At 56.9% G+C, this 14,176-nt stretch overlaps 2 protein-coding genes across 10 annotated transcripts; one reads left to right on the top strand and one right to left on the bottom strand.

Annotated features, from left to right (window-relative positions):
- Positions 1 to 829: 829 nt before the first annotated feature.
- LOC144067685 (cullin-5) lies at positions 830 to 6,783 on the bottom strand. Of its 3 annotated transcripts, none has more exons than XM_077591506.1 (19): positions 6,625 to 6,782; positions 5,576 to 5,685; positions 5,394 to 5,493; positions 5,122 to 5,298; positions 4,884 to 5,025; positions 4,609 to 4,754; positions 4,457 to 4,537; positions 4,294 to 4,387; positions 4,077 to 4,207; positions 3,886 to 3,993; positions 3,701 to 3,765; positions 3,505 to 3,637; positions 3,252 to 3,383; positions 3,033 to 3,156; positions 2,784 to 2,963; positions 2,561 to 2,722; positions 2,231 to 2,349; positions 2,005 to 2,128; positions 830 to 1,896 (listed from the first exon to the last, which is right to left on the bottom strand). In XM_077591506.1, the coding sequence occupies exons 1-19, from the start codon at positions 6,640 to 6,642 to the stop codon at positions 1,547 to 1,549; spliced, it is 2,496 nt and encodes an 831-aa protein (XP_077447632.1). In that variant the 5' UTR covers positions 6,643 to 6,782; the 3' UTR covers positions 830 to 1,546. The 3 variants fall into 3 exon arrangements, with proteins under 3 accessions (XP_077447632.1, XP_077447631.1, XP_077447633.1); XM_077591507.1 differs by having other exon boundaries at positions 1,559 to 1,896; positions 2,788 to 2,963; XM_077591505.1 differs by having other exon boundaries at positions 2,784 to 3,156; positions 6,625 to 6,783.
- LOC144067688 (rap1 GTPase-activating protein 2-like) lies at positions 5,628 to 14,026 on the top strand. Of its 7 annotated transcripts, none has more exons than XM_077591520.1 (19): positions 5,628 to 5,708; positions 8,566 to 8,684; positions 9,840 to 9,875; positions 10,269 to 10,362; positions 10,455 to 10,493; positions 10,659 to 10,949; positions 11,129 to 11,232; positions 11,332 to 11,410; positions 11,495 to 11,548; positions 11,641 to 11,724; positions 11,807 to 11,907; positions 12,042 to 12,171; positions 12,231 to 12,386; positions 12,636 to 12,707; positions 12,826 to 12,912; positions 12,981 to 13,127; positions 13,212 to 13,325; positions 13,407 to 13,498; positions 13,567 to 14,026. In XM_077591520.1, exons 2-19 carry the CDS (start codon positions 8,641 to 8,643, stop codon positions 13,667 to 13,669), a joined length of 1,827 nt encoding a protein of 608 aa, XP_077447646.1. In that variant the 5' UTR covers positions 5,628 to 5,708; positions 8,566 to 8,640; the 3' UTR covers positions 13,670 to 14,026. The 7 variants fall into 7 exon arrangements, with proteins under 7 accessions (XP_077447646.1, XP_077447643.1, XP_077447640.1 ...); XM_077591517.1 differs by lacking the exon at positions 5,628 to 5,708 and adding an exon at positions 5,970 to 5,990; XM_077591516.1 differs by lacking the exon at positions 5,628 to 5,708 and having other exon boundaries at positions 8,434 to 8,684; positions 10,659 to 10,691; positions 10,761 to 10,949.
- Positions 14,027 to 14,176: the final 150 nt, after the last annotated feature.

Here is a 14,176-nt window from a genome sequence, read left to right as displayed (position 1 = left end):
GCGAGCGAGCGACCGGCCCGCTCTTGATGCTCTTGATGCTCCTGCTGCAACCCCCCAACCCCCCTCGACTCGGTGTGACAAAATAACAAGGGTGCGTGCAATATGCCGTGATTAAGAAACCGAGCTGTCTAATTCAATTGCCCCCCCGCCCCCCTTTCTCTTTGCTCGCCCCGAAGAACGAATACACTGAATCAACCTTTTATTTGTGTTTCTTTAGCACCTATCAACCCTTCTGCCCTGTATTAATTCTTCTTTTATATCCACACATCTTTGCACCCAGCCCCAATTCCTTTTTTTGTATTTATTTTAGCTGGACATCCTGTTTTTTTTTTCTCGAGTCTGCTGCTAATCAACTAGTCTTGACTCAAATTGGACACAGCTTGTAAAGGCACGACAAAAACCCAGTGATTGGAAATACAAACAGAAATGCATTAGATTGAAACAGAAGTAGTACTATCTATGTATGCTTGTTGGATTCCACAGGCCACAGTAAAATAGACCCCTGTCAGATCTATAACCATTTTTTGGAATGAGATTTAAGCCATTATGTGACTGTTGGTCATTTTAAAAAAACTTGAATTGCTATTACTATTTGTTTTAATGGTTCATCGTCTTCAATTTCTATCATCGTTTATCATGATGAATATATTTACAAATGATTACAATATTAATAAAAACATCACTATAAGGGCGTGAAAGGGTTGAGTAAAAGCAAAAACAAAACAAAACACACCATCTAGTACCACAAAGAACATCTACATTCTGTTCCAAGTGGAGGGAACATGGGATTTGGAAGCATCTGGACAAAAAGGTACTTTGGCCTAAGCAATCATATTAAGGTGCTCTTTATTTCATTTATTCATATCTCACGGTACACCTCGCCAAAAAGGAGGGGAAAAAAAGCTTTCCACACATAATACTGAAGGAGGAATCCATCCAGTTTGCTTTTAAGCTCCGCCGCCACCGCCGCCATAACTACGGTGACGCGACAACATTGTCGAGGCCAAAACGGCAGGCGCGCTACGTCTCTGGGTTGTCCCCTCTCTCTACGTCTCCCCGTCCAAAAGTTGCAATCCGGGGAGTAGCTTGGCGGCGACCATCTGGCCTTCCACGCAGTCAAAAGATGCCCTGATTTAGTAATACTTACTCTCACAACAACGACACCAACAAAAGCCACCCGAGCCCCGACGTGGCTTTTCAAGCCGCTTGCTGGATCCAAAGTGGCATGGACATTTTGCTCGCACTTGGGGCAGGGGTTCAAAAAATTAGGGCAACCCCAAAAAAAACTGTGCAGTGCTGTGTGTGCGTGTGCACATTTTTTTCCCCTCTCCAAAAACCTTCAGTTTTTGTCAGCGGGATTCCACGCGTCCCCGGTCGGGCCATCCGGCCGGCAGGCGGGCGGGCAGGCGGGCGGGCGGGCACGCCGTGGGAAAACAAAGCGCGAACGACGGCCTCCCAAATGAAAACATTTACAAGCACCCGGTGCAGACTTTTGCTTTTCTCCTTGATACGACTTTAAGGCGCCAAGTGTTTTTCAATAGTCTTTTTAATTCATGCCTCCCTGCGCATGACGTGGTTTTAAATAGAGGGCGGGGCAGGTCGGGGAGGGTGGGGGGCGGTTGAGAATGGGCCGTCCGAGTCCGTCGGGCCCGTTTTGTCCGTGGGCTAGCCACGCGCGCGTCCAAAGCCAAAGCCAAAGCGCTACGCCATGTAGATGAAGGTGTTGATGTCGCCCTCGTCCCGCTTGATGTACTTGTGGTCGATGAGCCATTCGATCTGCTCCTTGATCATCTTCTTTTGGGGTAAAAACATGTTCTTTAAGATCTCCACCAGCTCCGTCTGCAGCTGGGCGTTGTTGATGCGCTTCCTCATCTTCATGATTTGGATGATGGCCTCCTGCGCCGGAGAAACACGGGAAGAGCCGTGAACCGGGGGTCGGCGATGACGGCGACGACGACGACGACAACGGGGGCCGGAGACCAGACGAGAGGCGCCCGACGGTACCTGCGTTCTCAGTATCCTGAGCTGGACGATGCCCTCGTTCTCCTCCTCTCGCATGCGCTCCGTGGTCAGCTGGAGTCGACCGATCAGGTTGATCTTTCCCCGCTTCTGAACTTTGGAATTTTTTCTGCAAAGGTCGCACAACGACACTCGGACATCGGGGCGAGCCGCGGGCCGTCGCCTCCGAAACCAAACGGGGTCGGACGGACGGCGGCCGACTTTCGCTTACATGAGAGAAAACTCTTGATTGACGTAGAATAAGGTTCCTTCGGCAAAGTCTTTGGGCGACGACACCGCGGGCTCGTACGACAGGACCTGCCGCTTGAGCTTGGGGAAGGCCACCAGGGACTGCCACGACGGAGGGTGGGGTGGTGGGTTTAGCGGTACCCCGAGAGTTGTGCCGTCAGTGCGCGGTGGAGGGCGAGGGCGAGGGGGAGGGGACAAAAACAAAGGCAAAAATGAGGCGGGGACGAAACAAAAAGCCAAACAAGCCAAGAGAAACCGCTCCCCCGCTGGGCCACGCCCACCCCGTCCGTCCGTCCGGCCCCGCCCATTTTACCCAGAGCGTGCGTCGCAGCTCGGCGTCGGGCAGTTCGGTGGCCAGCTTGAGGTTCTCGAAGCTGATCCTCTCCCTGGGCCTCTGGTTCCAGGCGAAGAGCACGGCCAGCTGGAAGGTGGTCACCTCCAGGTCGTACTGGCCCACCTCGTTCTTGAAGGTGATCTGCGCGAGGAGGCTGTGGCTCGGCGCCGGGCCGCGGGAAGGCCGGCGGCGCCCGCGCTACCTACGATGCCGTTGGACATGAGGTGGTGCCAGTGCAGCTTGCGGCCGCTGTGGTTCTTCTTGTAAAAGTCCTCCACCTCCGGGATCAGGTCCTCCAGCTCGGTGGGCAGCGACACGAAGACCTTTTCGCTGCTCCGCGACCACGCTCCGGCGTTCAGGATCTTGATGTTGACCGAGTCGGCTGAAAAACCAGAGACGGCCGGCCAGCGTAAGGGAACTCTCCGGAAGGCGGCCCCCGTTGGCCTATCACCTGGTAGGGCCAGCTTGTTGTGTTGATGCGTTTCTTTGAAGGACTGGTTGAGGTCTTCCGACACTTTGATGTCCTGAAACATCCTGGCTAGCTTGTTGACGTAGTCCGCCGGCATGCCTACTTCCTGGAGGGGGTGGGGGGGCGGGGGAAACGCTTTGATTATGGGCGGGCGACGGCGACGGAGCGCACCCGACTTTTTCCAGGAGCGCCGCCTCTTACCCGGAGCCACTCCACCATGTTCTCCTCGATCTCGCTGTCCGCCGAGATGTCTAGGATCAGGCGGCGCGTCAGGTGGGCCTTGTGGTAGCGCATGAAGACGTCTTTGTTTTGGACGTACTTCAGAACCAACAGCTGCAAAACAACACAAACAAAAACAAGGGACTGAGTAGCAAGCAGAACTTGAAACGGAGCCGTTTCGAACGTTAGCGCCAGCGACGTGCGCTTATTTTTGCTTTCCCCGTGACCGACTCACCACTTCCTTGAGCTTGGCCTCGATCTCCTCGGACGTGAGCTTTTTGCTGAGCGGAGTTTTGCGGAGCAGCATGTCGCAGTAGTTGGCCAACAGCTCCGGACACTTGGACTCGGGTTGCGTTTTCAAGCCCACGCTGCCGTGGCAAGCCATCGCCGTTACGTGATGTCCGCTGGCGAAAAAAGGCCAAGCGTCTTACCCTTTCTGCTTGGTGGGGAGCTCCAACTTAAATATGGTGGCGTCGTTGACGACGGCTTTGTAGGCCTGCGGAGAGGGCACGGTGAGCGCAAATCCCATTTACTGGCCCGGCCCACCTCCAATTCCTCCCACCAAAGGCTTTTCTCGGGGCGACGACGTGGCGCCCCCCCCCCGGACGCTACTCACTTTGTCCCTGGCGGTCAGGAACCGAGGGTCGTCCCGGAAGGCTTCTTTGACCAGCCGGCTAAAGCGGTTGAACAAGGTGAGCAGCTGCTCCACGTACTTTTCCGAGTCCTGCCGGCGAAGACGGAAGTGAGCGGAGAGAGGTGAGGATTTGGAGCGGGAAGTTAGCGAGAGAGCCAACAAAGGGACCTTACGGAGGTGATGGTCTCGGCCGAGGCCACCATGTCGGCCAGGCCGGCGCTCATGATGTGCTCCTCCAGGTCCTTGAGCATGGGGTCGATGCCACCGGGAACTTTGTCCATCAGCGAGAACATCAGGTACAATTCTGCAGCGCAAAAAAGGGGGCAAATAAGGGCCGCTAACCCGCCTCTGGCGTGCCGCTCGGCTTCCCGTCCGTCGGGTCCTCCTCACTCTCCGTTACGTTCCTCTTGATCATGCCCGGGCACTCGGCCAGGATGGTCTCCTTGAACGACGTCACCAGGGCGTTGACGCAGCACTCCATCAACTGTCGAGGCAAGGGGCGGAGTTAGGTTTAGGGCGGGCTGCCACCCGGGCCTCGTTGAAAGGGACTCACCGCTTGGACCGAGTTGCAGTCGCGTCTCGTCTCCAGGTAGCGGAGGGCGCGTTTTTCCTCTTCCCTCAGCTTGGAATCGGCCTAAAGGGGTGCACGGCACCGTCACCGTCCGGTCCCGTGGCCGCGCGTCCGCCCGTTCCACCGAGACTCACGTATTTCATGTAGTTCTGGACGCCGTTTTGTTGGAGGTAGGCGGGAGCCTGCGTTCTGTAGAAGCGTTCGGTGGAGTCCATGTAGGCCTTTTCAAAGTTGTCCCTGTAGATCTGCAGCTTGTCGTCGGGATTCAAGCATAAATTGACTGCGGGGGCGCAAGAGAAGAGGAGATCGATCGCTAGTGAGATGCGGGGGCGCCCGACGGGCCGCCTCATTTGGCCAACTTGCAACCAGGCTCGGGGCGCTCCCATCCAGCAACCCGGCTAGCGCTCACCGTAAGATTCCCGCACTCCTATGACCAATTGCGAATCGAAGGCTTCGCCCAGCCGCTCGGCGTGGACCAGCTTCATGGCGCTGTCTTGTAACCGGTTTTTAATGTTGGAGAAGATGGACTCGTTCCACGTGTCCAGCATCAGCTGTCGTGCGGGAGGAGCAAGTCAGCCGGCTGCAATCGGCCCCCGGTCCCCGGCCCCCGGTCCCCCGGTCCCCCGGCCCCACCGCAGTCGCCTCACCTTCCGCACGATGCTGTCCTCCACGTTGGACTTTTTGTTGCTGCCCTGCTTGCCCATCAAGGTGATCTCCAGCTGGCAGAAAGGTTTGGGGAGAATGTCGCACTGCGTGAAGAACTTTCTCCACTCCACGATATAGGCCTTCAGCAGCGCCGTGTCGTCCTGGTGGCTGAGCACCCGCTTGAAAAAGAAGCGCGGCGGGCGGGCGCACGTGAGAATGGAGCGAGCGAGCGAGCGTCCGTCCGTGCTTCCAGGGCGCGAGCGTCGGGCCTTACCGCTTGTGCTTGTTTGATAAAGTCGAGAATGTCCTCTTTCAGGGCCTGGTGGATCTTCGCCGGACCTTTGTCATCCCACAGGCAGACGGCGTGGACGTCCCTGCGCAAATACAAAAGGTCAAGCGCCGGGCGGGCCCCGCTCGGCGTCCCGCCTCCGCTCCCGTCGGCCGCCGGCCACTCACGAGAAAAGGTCGAACCACTGTTGCTTGGTGACCGACTCCTGCCGTAAGAGCTTTAGTACGATGGGACGCATCAGGTCCCATTTGTCCTCGAACTGAAGGGAGCCTTTATTCTGGCGACAAGGTGGCGGATGACGTGAGTCACGCCGCGCCTAAACACTGCCCACTTTTCTTACGACTGATTCGCGGACGGACGGACGAACGGACTGGCTAAAAAAAACAAATAGAGCTCCATCGTGTCGTGTCCTTTTCAGAGTAGCCCAATCCGGGTTCCAAACTCTGCTTCCCAAATGTATTCATTTCTAGCCGTCAGCTCGACGGCCGGCCCCCGGTCAAATTGGAGTCTATCGCCGTCGTTGGCGGTCAAAGGCGATTGCTCGATGCCGGCCTTCCCGGTTGGGATGGATTCATAATGACGGTAAATGGGTTAAAGGCTACAGGTAAACAAATGGTGTAGGGGGGGGGGGGACTGGTGTACTGTGCTGACTGCCGATAAGATGGTGACAGGCGGGCGAAAAGGGCACAAAGGCCAGGCTATTTTGGCTGCTCTTAACCTGGCTTTTAATGGGGCCAGTCAGGGGGGCAGTCAGGTGGGCCAGTCAGCCGGCCAGTCAGTCAGTCAGTCAGTCAGCTACGGATTCCTGCGTTGACAGACGATACCGCGGCTCGCGCGGATAAAAACACGTCACGCCGTGTGACGCGGACACCTCTCGGCTGGGGCTCGCCGTCTATCTAGCAAGCTAGCTAGTGTTCTTTCTTCATTCCTGCCTGTCCGCTCGCTCGCTTGCTTGCTTGCTTGCTTGCCTGCCTCTGCCTCCCCATAACCCTTTTCCCTACTCCCCACATTCGAGAAGCTGATGAGCTAGCTTTGCCAGTGAGCTAAATCCCTGGAAGGGAGCTAATGCTAGCCAAGTTAAAATGCTCCGCCGGCGGCAGAACGCCGACGGGGGTGTCCCGGATGCGGGACACTCGCGGTGACGCCACGACTCGCGCTTGACACGCTCTTCGGACCCCGTTAACTGACAATTCATTCAATTGGAGTGGGCTCCTACCTTTAGCAGCGTCGCCATGTTCCCTTAACTTCTAGTCTCGCCAAATCGCGCGAGAGCTCGCACTCGTCGTCACGTCGTGGCCATGATGAAAACGCCGTTCGAGTTTCCAATTGGAATCGTGCTTCTTTTTCAATCTCTATCTGTAAATCAATCTGTATGTTTATAATGAGAACATTTTTGGGTTGTTTTGAATGACAACTTGTACTTATGGGCGCATTTCATTATTATTGTACGACGTTATTAAAGGCACTCGGACCCCCCAAAAATCATTTTTAGTCATTGTTGTGGCGACATTCTTCTTCACGGCCAATTAGCTCAACGTTTCTCCTCCAAACGAGCAAATGACTCGCGCCAACCAGAAGCATTCCATTCCATTGCATTGCATTCCATTGCAAAATTCCTTTCCCACCGAATGTCTGCAGCATGCTGCGAGGCCACCTTGTCACTTGTCATGTCATACCATTGACCCAATCTTTTAATGTTGCAACTTGATTCTCTGAGGCCCATTTGGTTTTCTTGCGTGGCCCCAATACTGCCTCGTAGTGTGTAAATAGTGCAGGGGACCTGAATGAAATTGATTTTCTTTATTTTACACTCTGGAAAGTAGCCATGGAGTTTATTTGTCGACGTGCAAAGTTTTCAAATTAAATTCAAATTCAATTCAATTCAATTCAAAAGACTTTATTGTCATCATACACAGCTGCGTATATCAAAACCAGGGTAGTATTGGTCCCCGACAATGTTCCTGGCTCTGCTGAGGTAGCGAGGGCTGCCAATGTCATCCAGTGAGGGCAGAGAGCAGCCCATGATCTTCTGGCCAGTGTTGATCACCCTCTGCATGGCCTTTCTGTCTGCTGCCGTGCTTCCAGCGTACCACATAGCTGACAAAATTGAATCAACGGGGGTTGGGCCGCTGTGGGGTGGGGGAGCAGCTTTCGGTTCAATCCATCCAGCAGCGACCGAGCTGACAAACTTGAACCAGCGGGGGTTGGGCCCAAACAAGAAGCACCTGACGCCAATCCACTGATTGCACTCGCAGGACACTAGTATTGTGGAAAGTTTTGCTCTGTTCAGGTTGAAACCAAAGCACTCACTCTGGCCCTTTATTTAGTTTGCCCAGCCCTGTTAAATAAATGCCTAGTCTTATGGAATGATTTGTTTTCCTTCATATGTCCAAAGCTTCAATTTGTTCGAGGCGCTCGCTCGCTCGCTCTTCAATGGTCAAAAGTCTGGACCACTTTAATGGCCTACGTTTGAAATAGGTCCAAAACAGTCTTGAACTGGCTTTGACAGTTTAAAGCAGGCAGCGTTTTGTTTTGCAAGCCACCCAGCACAGACATTCAATTCAATTCAAATTCAAAAGCCTTTATTGTCATCATACACAGCTGCGTATAACCAAATTGGTGGTGCTACTCCAAGCATTTCAAAGTGTGTTTTCCCAGTAAAAAAAAAATAGTAGTATAAAAGTATAAAAAGTCACATCCCGGCTAGGTGAATTCTAAAATATTTCACAGTCTAAGATATTGCACATTGTTCTTCTGGCCAGTGTTGATCACCATCTGCCTGGCCTGGTCTGTCTGCTGCCGTGCTTCCAGCGTAGCACACTGTAATGCCAGGATGCTCTCCACAGTGGCTCTATAGAAGGTTACCAGAAGCTTAGTGTCCAAGTTGTTCCTCCTGAGTACCCTCAGGAGCATCAGAGCGGGTGCTGTGGCTAACTTGGCTCTTTGTGTCTGTGTGTCTGTGTGTGTATGTCCCCTCCCCTCGAGCATCTCCATCTCTCTATCTCTCTTTTTCTCTCGCCAGCTCACTCGCTCTCGCGCTCTCTCCATGCAGGCTGCGCGCATGCATGGAATTGAAGTGAAAGAAAGAAACATTAACGGCGGGCGGGCGGGCGTTCGGGGAAAAGGAGGTGGCGCAAAGGACGCTATTTCTTGCCAGGGGGATGCGGAGATAGGACCAGAGGAGGGGAGGTGCTCTTGCGGTCACACACCACAAAGACAAGAGAGAGAGATCATGCTGAGGAGGAAGAGGAGCGTGTCCTTCGGCGGCTTCGGCTGGTGAGTCCGGCCTTCGGCTCCGCCGCCACCGCCGCCAACACAGGCGCCGCCGGAGCCCCCCGCTCCCGTCCAGACTGGGTTGCTCCGCAGTGACGTCGCCGTGACGTCACCTTCACAACACCGGGGTGGAAGTGGCTGCTTTCGGGATGCAAGGCATGGCTTGGCCTACTTTGCCTTGCACAGTCCTACCCTGGCCAGCCCTGTCCCGTCCCGTCCCATCCCCTCCCGTCCTATCCGCCCCCCCCCCCCCCCCCCCCCCCCCCCCGCCTCGCCTTCCAATTGCAGCTCAAGCGCTACTAATAGTAAATGTACAACTCCTCTGAGAAAATTGCCCGGGGATGCTGTTTTTTCAAATGACTAAACTCCCAAGGTCACGTCATTTTACTTCCTATTAAATGTGGAGTCTTTTTTGGCTGACTTTCTCATCCTTGGGAGTCCCGTGCTCCAAGCTTTTCCCATCAGTGACCAGCTGCTTCGTGGAAATAGAAATAGAGTGTTGACAAAAATGCGCCTGGCATGTGAAAAAAAGAACAAAAAATAGTCAATGAGCAACTCGCCGTGTTCTTTGCGACGGGAACGAAGCACAAAGGCGGCGCTAAACGGCTCCGATGCAAAGTCCAACTTTCGGACGGGAAAATCTTCGCTTGATAAGGTCGCCGTTGATCTGGCGCTTTATATCCTGGGGGGGGGGGGATAAAAGAAAAAGAACATTTTAATTGGCCGACGAGAACAGGGGATGGCCATGAGAGAAAGCCCAAATAGTCCATATCACACATTGAGAGCGCTAGTTAGTAACTGGCGGCCATCTTGAAGCAGTGGACATCTCCACTTTTCAAAGGCCTTGCTTTATCGCCAACTGGATGAATGTGGCTTTGCCTTCAGTTCACAAATGGCCAATTTCGATGACAAGAGAGAAAATAATGTTCCAACGCCCACACTCTCGACTTCAATGGTACATTCTTCCGCTGCGGCCTCGTGCGCTTTATGGCCCCATCCTGACGTAAGGCCACTTGCGGCACCGGAAGAAATGGCGGCTTTTATGGCGGTGCGCCCGGGCAACGGCCGCCGGCCCTAATGGGGAAGGCGCCCATGTCGTTGAGGCGTCCTTCCCGCCTGGGACGACCGTTGACCCCGAGTGTCTTCTTCTCTCCGCAGGATCGACAAATCTTCCATCATGGCCCTGAGAGCTCGGTGAGTCACGTCTTATCGAGCCGAAAATACGCGGGTAGTCGGCGAGGCGTGGCCCGTAGGTGGCCCGTCATTGTCGGGCCTCCGTGCGCCGGATTCCTCCGGACCGAAGGCACCCGACCCTTCCGCCGCTCGTCGGGGCTGCGGTCCTGGTTCTCGTGGACACTAGCTTGAAATCCCGTTCCCCCGAGGTTCTCGACGGCGCCGGTGACCTTTTATCTGCCGGCAGAGGCACGGCGGTGACCTTTTTCTCCGTACGCTGCCCACTCCAAATTGTGTGGCGTGGCTTTGCCGAGGATCCCACATTTTTTCCCCAAGTTCCTCTTGTCTGGCGCGCCGCTTAAAACGAAGGGAGGGAGACTCCTCCGGTCGCTTAACCCGAGATCTTTGTTCCAGCAAACGAGAAGCGCAGGCGTCCTCCCACGGCGCCGAGGGCCCGCCGCCCTCGCCTTCGCCCTCGCCTCCACGCACCGCACCCCCCAGCACCAAGGTAAATCCCCGCGCCCGTCCCGTCCTTCTTGGCGCCGGCGGTCACGCGAGCACGGTAACCGCCTCCCCGTCCATCCCCTTGTGTGTCGGCAGTCGGCTCATTTCTTTGGCGCCACCGCGGACGGGATGGAGGTGAGTTTCAAAAGGCCACCCGCTCCATCTCACGCTTCACCTGGTCGGACACTAGCGTACGGGGACATCACTGGGCCATCTTATTGTCCCTTCCTTTTCCAAAAAGGCCCCTGGTTGCTAGAAAACGTGTTACGCCTCTCTCTCTCTCTCTCTCTCTTTGAACAGGACGAACGCACACCTGACGCCAGGATCCGGGAGGTGAGATGCTCTCTCGCCCCGGCCGGCAAGCGTGCCGTAATGCACGGACGCACGCACGCACGCTCGCAGGTATTGGAGAAGGGAGGGCCCTTCCCGCAAGTCATCCTCCCCCACTCGGGAGGCTACTGGATGGAGGAGCCCGGGGGAGCCGCGGAGGAGGGAGCGGACCGGGACCCCGAAAACGCCGGCCGCGATAGCTATCGCCTGGAGGAGTCCAACCCGGCCGCGCGGGCCTACAGGAAGTACTTCTTGGGCAAGGTACGTGCCGGTAGCCGACAAGTGGCAAGCAACCACCTCGCGAAGGACTAAAACGGACTCAAAGTAATCGGCAAGCGGTTCTCACCGTCTCAGTGTTTGACACCCGTGGGCAGCAAAAGAAACCCGCCGTTGGTCGTGAGCTTTGACGGCGGACTTGGTTTTTTTTCTCCCCTCCACAGGAACATTTAAACTTTTCTTGCTCGTCCGGCGGCGTAGGAAACCTGCTGCTGTCCGTCAGGCACGAAGAGGAGAATGGACAGGAACACCTCCACGTCATCGTCAGGTACGACCGGGGGCGCCGTCGAACTCGCGTCCGGTCAGCTCGGCGCCGTCCATTTGACGTTTGGGACGTCTTCAAGCCCAGCCTTTCCCGTACCTTCAGGTCTCGGGCGAAGACCATCTATCGACGGCTGTCGCTGAGCGAACTGCCCGATATTCCCAGTTTGCCGGAGCTGGTTCAGGTTCACGCCAACGCGCGGTGGCCCCCGCTTTCTCCTCCGCTTTCTCCTCCCCGGAGTCAACTTTGTTCCGTTTTGCGTCTGCAGCTGCTCTGCGAGGACGCGGCCGACCTCCGTTTCAGTCCCGTCGTCTACCCCAAGGTGGAGCTTCACCGGAGCCAAGCGGTGGCGTCGGCGTCGGCGGCTTACCCGTTGACACGCCAGGAGGAAATGATTGTCTTGCCCACCCGCAGGCGTCTCAGCTGATCGTCAACTACGACGAGCACGAGCTCAACGACACCTTCAAGTTTGGAGTCATTTTCCAAGGCTTTGGACAGGTAAAAAACAAACAAGCAAAAACAAAGAGACCCCCGTCAGGCCATTCGGAACCCATCAAACGCCGCGGTGAACGTGGGCCAGGTTTCCGAGGAAGAACTGTTCGGGAACAACGAGGAAACGCCGGCCTTCCGCGACCTTCTGCAGCTGCTGGGCGACAACGTCACACTGCGGGACTTTAAAGGGTTAGGGTCGCTCCTCCTCTCCTGCCGACCGCCCGGTAGAGTCGGCGAGAGCTCCGAGCGGAGGCGCTCGTCGGATTGGACGGCGGCTCCGCCCACAGAGCGCTAAAGGGCCGCCCCCATTCCGCTCCCCGCAGGTTCCGCGGGGGTCTGGACGTGTCCCACGGTCAGACGGGCTCTCAGTCCGTCTATACGGTCCACAGGCGGCGGGAGGTCATGTTCCACGTCTCCACCAAACTGCCTTTCACCGAGGGAGACAGCCAACAGGTGGGGCGCCGCCTTTGACGCCCGTCGCCCCTGACCTCCGACCGATGCTCGGCTTTCAGCTCCAGCGGAAGCGACACATCGGAAACGACATCGTGGCGTTGGTGTTCCAGGAGCGGGCCACCCCTTTTGTGCCGGACATGATCGCTTCCAACTTCTTGCACGCCTTCGTCCTGGTGCAAGCGGAGGATCCTGGCTCGGACCGCCCCGGCTACAAGGTCCGGGCGGCCCGCAATTTCAGCCACCTAGCACGCCGCCGCTCGTTCTTCCGTAGATGTCAAGTATACCGGGCCAGAGGCGGCGGACGTCGGGCGACCTTTCAGGCTCGCTCGACGGCGGCTTTGGCAAGGCCGAGCAGATTTTTTAGCCCACCCGCCGCTCGGCCACATCTCCGTTTCGACATCCGCGGAAGAGCTTTTTGGCGCGGCCTCCATTTAAAGTATTCTTTGGCAACCCGTGATCGACAGGTGTCCGTTACGGCGCGAGAAGACGTGCCGGCGTTCGGCCCTCCACTCCCGGACCCGCCCATTTTTAAGAAGGTGAGACGCCGGTAGCCCCGGATCTCCACATTTTTGGGGGCCGACTATAGCTCGTCAAGGTCCCACCCGTCGCGCTGGGGAGGAAGCGGCACGCCGACACGCGTCTTCTTCGCTTCAGGGTCCGGAGTTTCGGGAATTCCTCCTCACCAAGCTCATCAACGCCGAGCTGGCCTGCTACAAGAGCGTCCGCTTCTCGCGACTGGAGGTAACGGGGCGCCCGCGCCGTCAAAAGTATTCTGGGCGGGGGAGGAATCCGCCGCCGCCTCCACGCAGGAGCGGACCAGGGCCGCCTTGCTGGACGCCCTCGACGAGGAGCTGCGCAGACGCTCGCGGAGAACGCTGGGGAGGACGGCCGGAACGGACGAGGAGGCGCGGGGCGAAGACGGCCACGCCCACGGAGGTCTGCTGGAATCCATCAAGGTAAATGGGGGTTGGCGCCAGCGCGCGGGCCTTCGTGGACCGGTCGCCGTTTCTCCGTCAACCAAAGTTACTCGTCTGTTTCAGAGGGCCATGCGAGGGCGAAGCGTCTCCATGGAGACCGTGTCGAGGGGAGGCGTCGCCGCTGGCGGGCTGCCCACCAGTTTGAGCGGCGGGGGCTTGGCGCACATCGGCGCCGACGTGAGCTGCCCTCCGCGGACCCGACCGTCCGTCTCTGCCGTCAAATGCTTGAGCCCCCCTCCCCCTTTGTCTCTCGCCAAGTGTCACGCCAAGTCTCCGGCCAAACGGAGGTCGGCTCTGCTCCCCCGATTGTTGAGCGTGGACAGCCAAACGGACAAGCACGGCCAACGGAGGTAGGCGTTGGTCGGCCGGCCGGCCGGCCGGCTCCCTCCGACGCTCGGCCTCACGTCGCCACACCCAGTTTCCCCAGCGACCGGAGGAGCTTCGAGGCCCGTCGGCCCGCGTCGGAGGCCAAGTCGGAGGCGCCCTGGAGATCGCCGCCGCTCACGAGGCAGCGCCAGTGAACGGCGGACGTGCGGCGTCGGGGATGGGAGCCCGGCCGGGCGGAGCCGGAAACCGCTGGCCTCGCCACGCTTTCCGCTTTGGTCACTTCAATGAAGAAGGCGCCCATGTCGTTGAGGCGTTGAGGAACGGCCGTTGGCTTTTCATCGGCGAGTCGCCGTCGCGGCTTGATTTGCGATCGGGAACGTTTTTCTTCCGCGTGCTCGATGGAACTGAGACGCCATGAGTAAAATGGCCCCTTGACCGCCGCTTCTTGGGATGAGGCTCACGTTACAGGGGGCGGATGTCCATGCTGCTGTTGTTGCTGTTCCTGTTTTTCTTTGTTTTCCACCAAATAAAGGCGTCGTTTTATTTTGGAACCAATTTTCCTTCATTGGGAACTCTTGACGTGGGGCTTTGTTTGGAAGGAAAGGAAAGGAAAACGGGAGGAAAGAAAACTACATCTCCCATCATGCTTATCGGTGAAGCGCTGCCACGTGTCCCTCTGCGGAGGGAGTCTGGGGGGGTGC

Source organism: Stigmatopora argus, chromosome 22 (assembly GCF_051989625.1).
Source record: "Stigmatopora argus isolate UIUO_Sarg chromosome 22, RoL_Sarg_1.0, whole genome shotgun sequence".
Lineage (NCBI taxonomy): Eukaryota > Metazoa > Chordata > Actinopteri > Syngnathiformes > Syngnathidae > Stigmatopora > Stigmatopora argus.
Note: the sequence above shows the minus strand (reverse complement) of the source record. Positions and strands in the feature narration are given on the sequence as shown.

Coding starts and splice junctions, on each gene's coding strand:
- LOC144067685 (XM_077591505.1), bottom strand. Junction 4,388..4,456: donor ACTGCAACTCGGTCCAAGCG/GTGAGTCCCTTT, acceptor TTGCCTCGACAG/TTGATGGAGTGCTGCGTCAA. Junction 3,766..3,885: donor TCCTGACCGCCAGGGACAAA/GTGAGTAGCGTC, acceptor CCCTCTCCGCAG/GCCTACAAAGCCGTCGTCAA.
- LOC144067688 (XM_077591514.1), top strand. CDS start 8,455: ATGCAGGCTGCGCGCATGCATGGAATTGAAGTGAAAGAAAGAAACATT. Junction 11,549..11,640: donor GTCCCGTCGTCTACCCCAAG/GTGGAGCTTCAC, acceptor GCCCACCCGCAG/GCGTCTCAGCTGATCGTCAA. Junction 13,326..13,406: donor TGGCGCACATCGGCGCCGAC/GTGAGCTGCCCT, acceptor TCTCTCGCCAAG/TGTCACGCCAAGTCTCCGGC.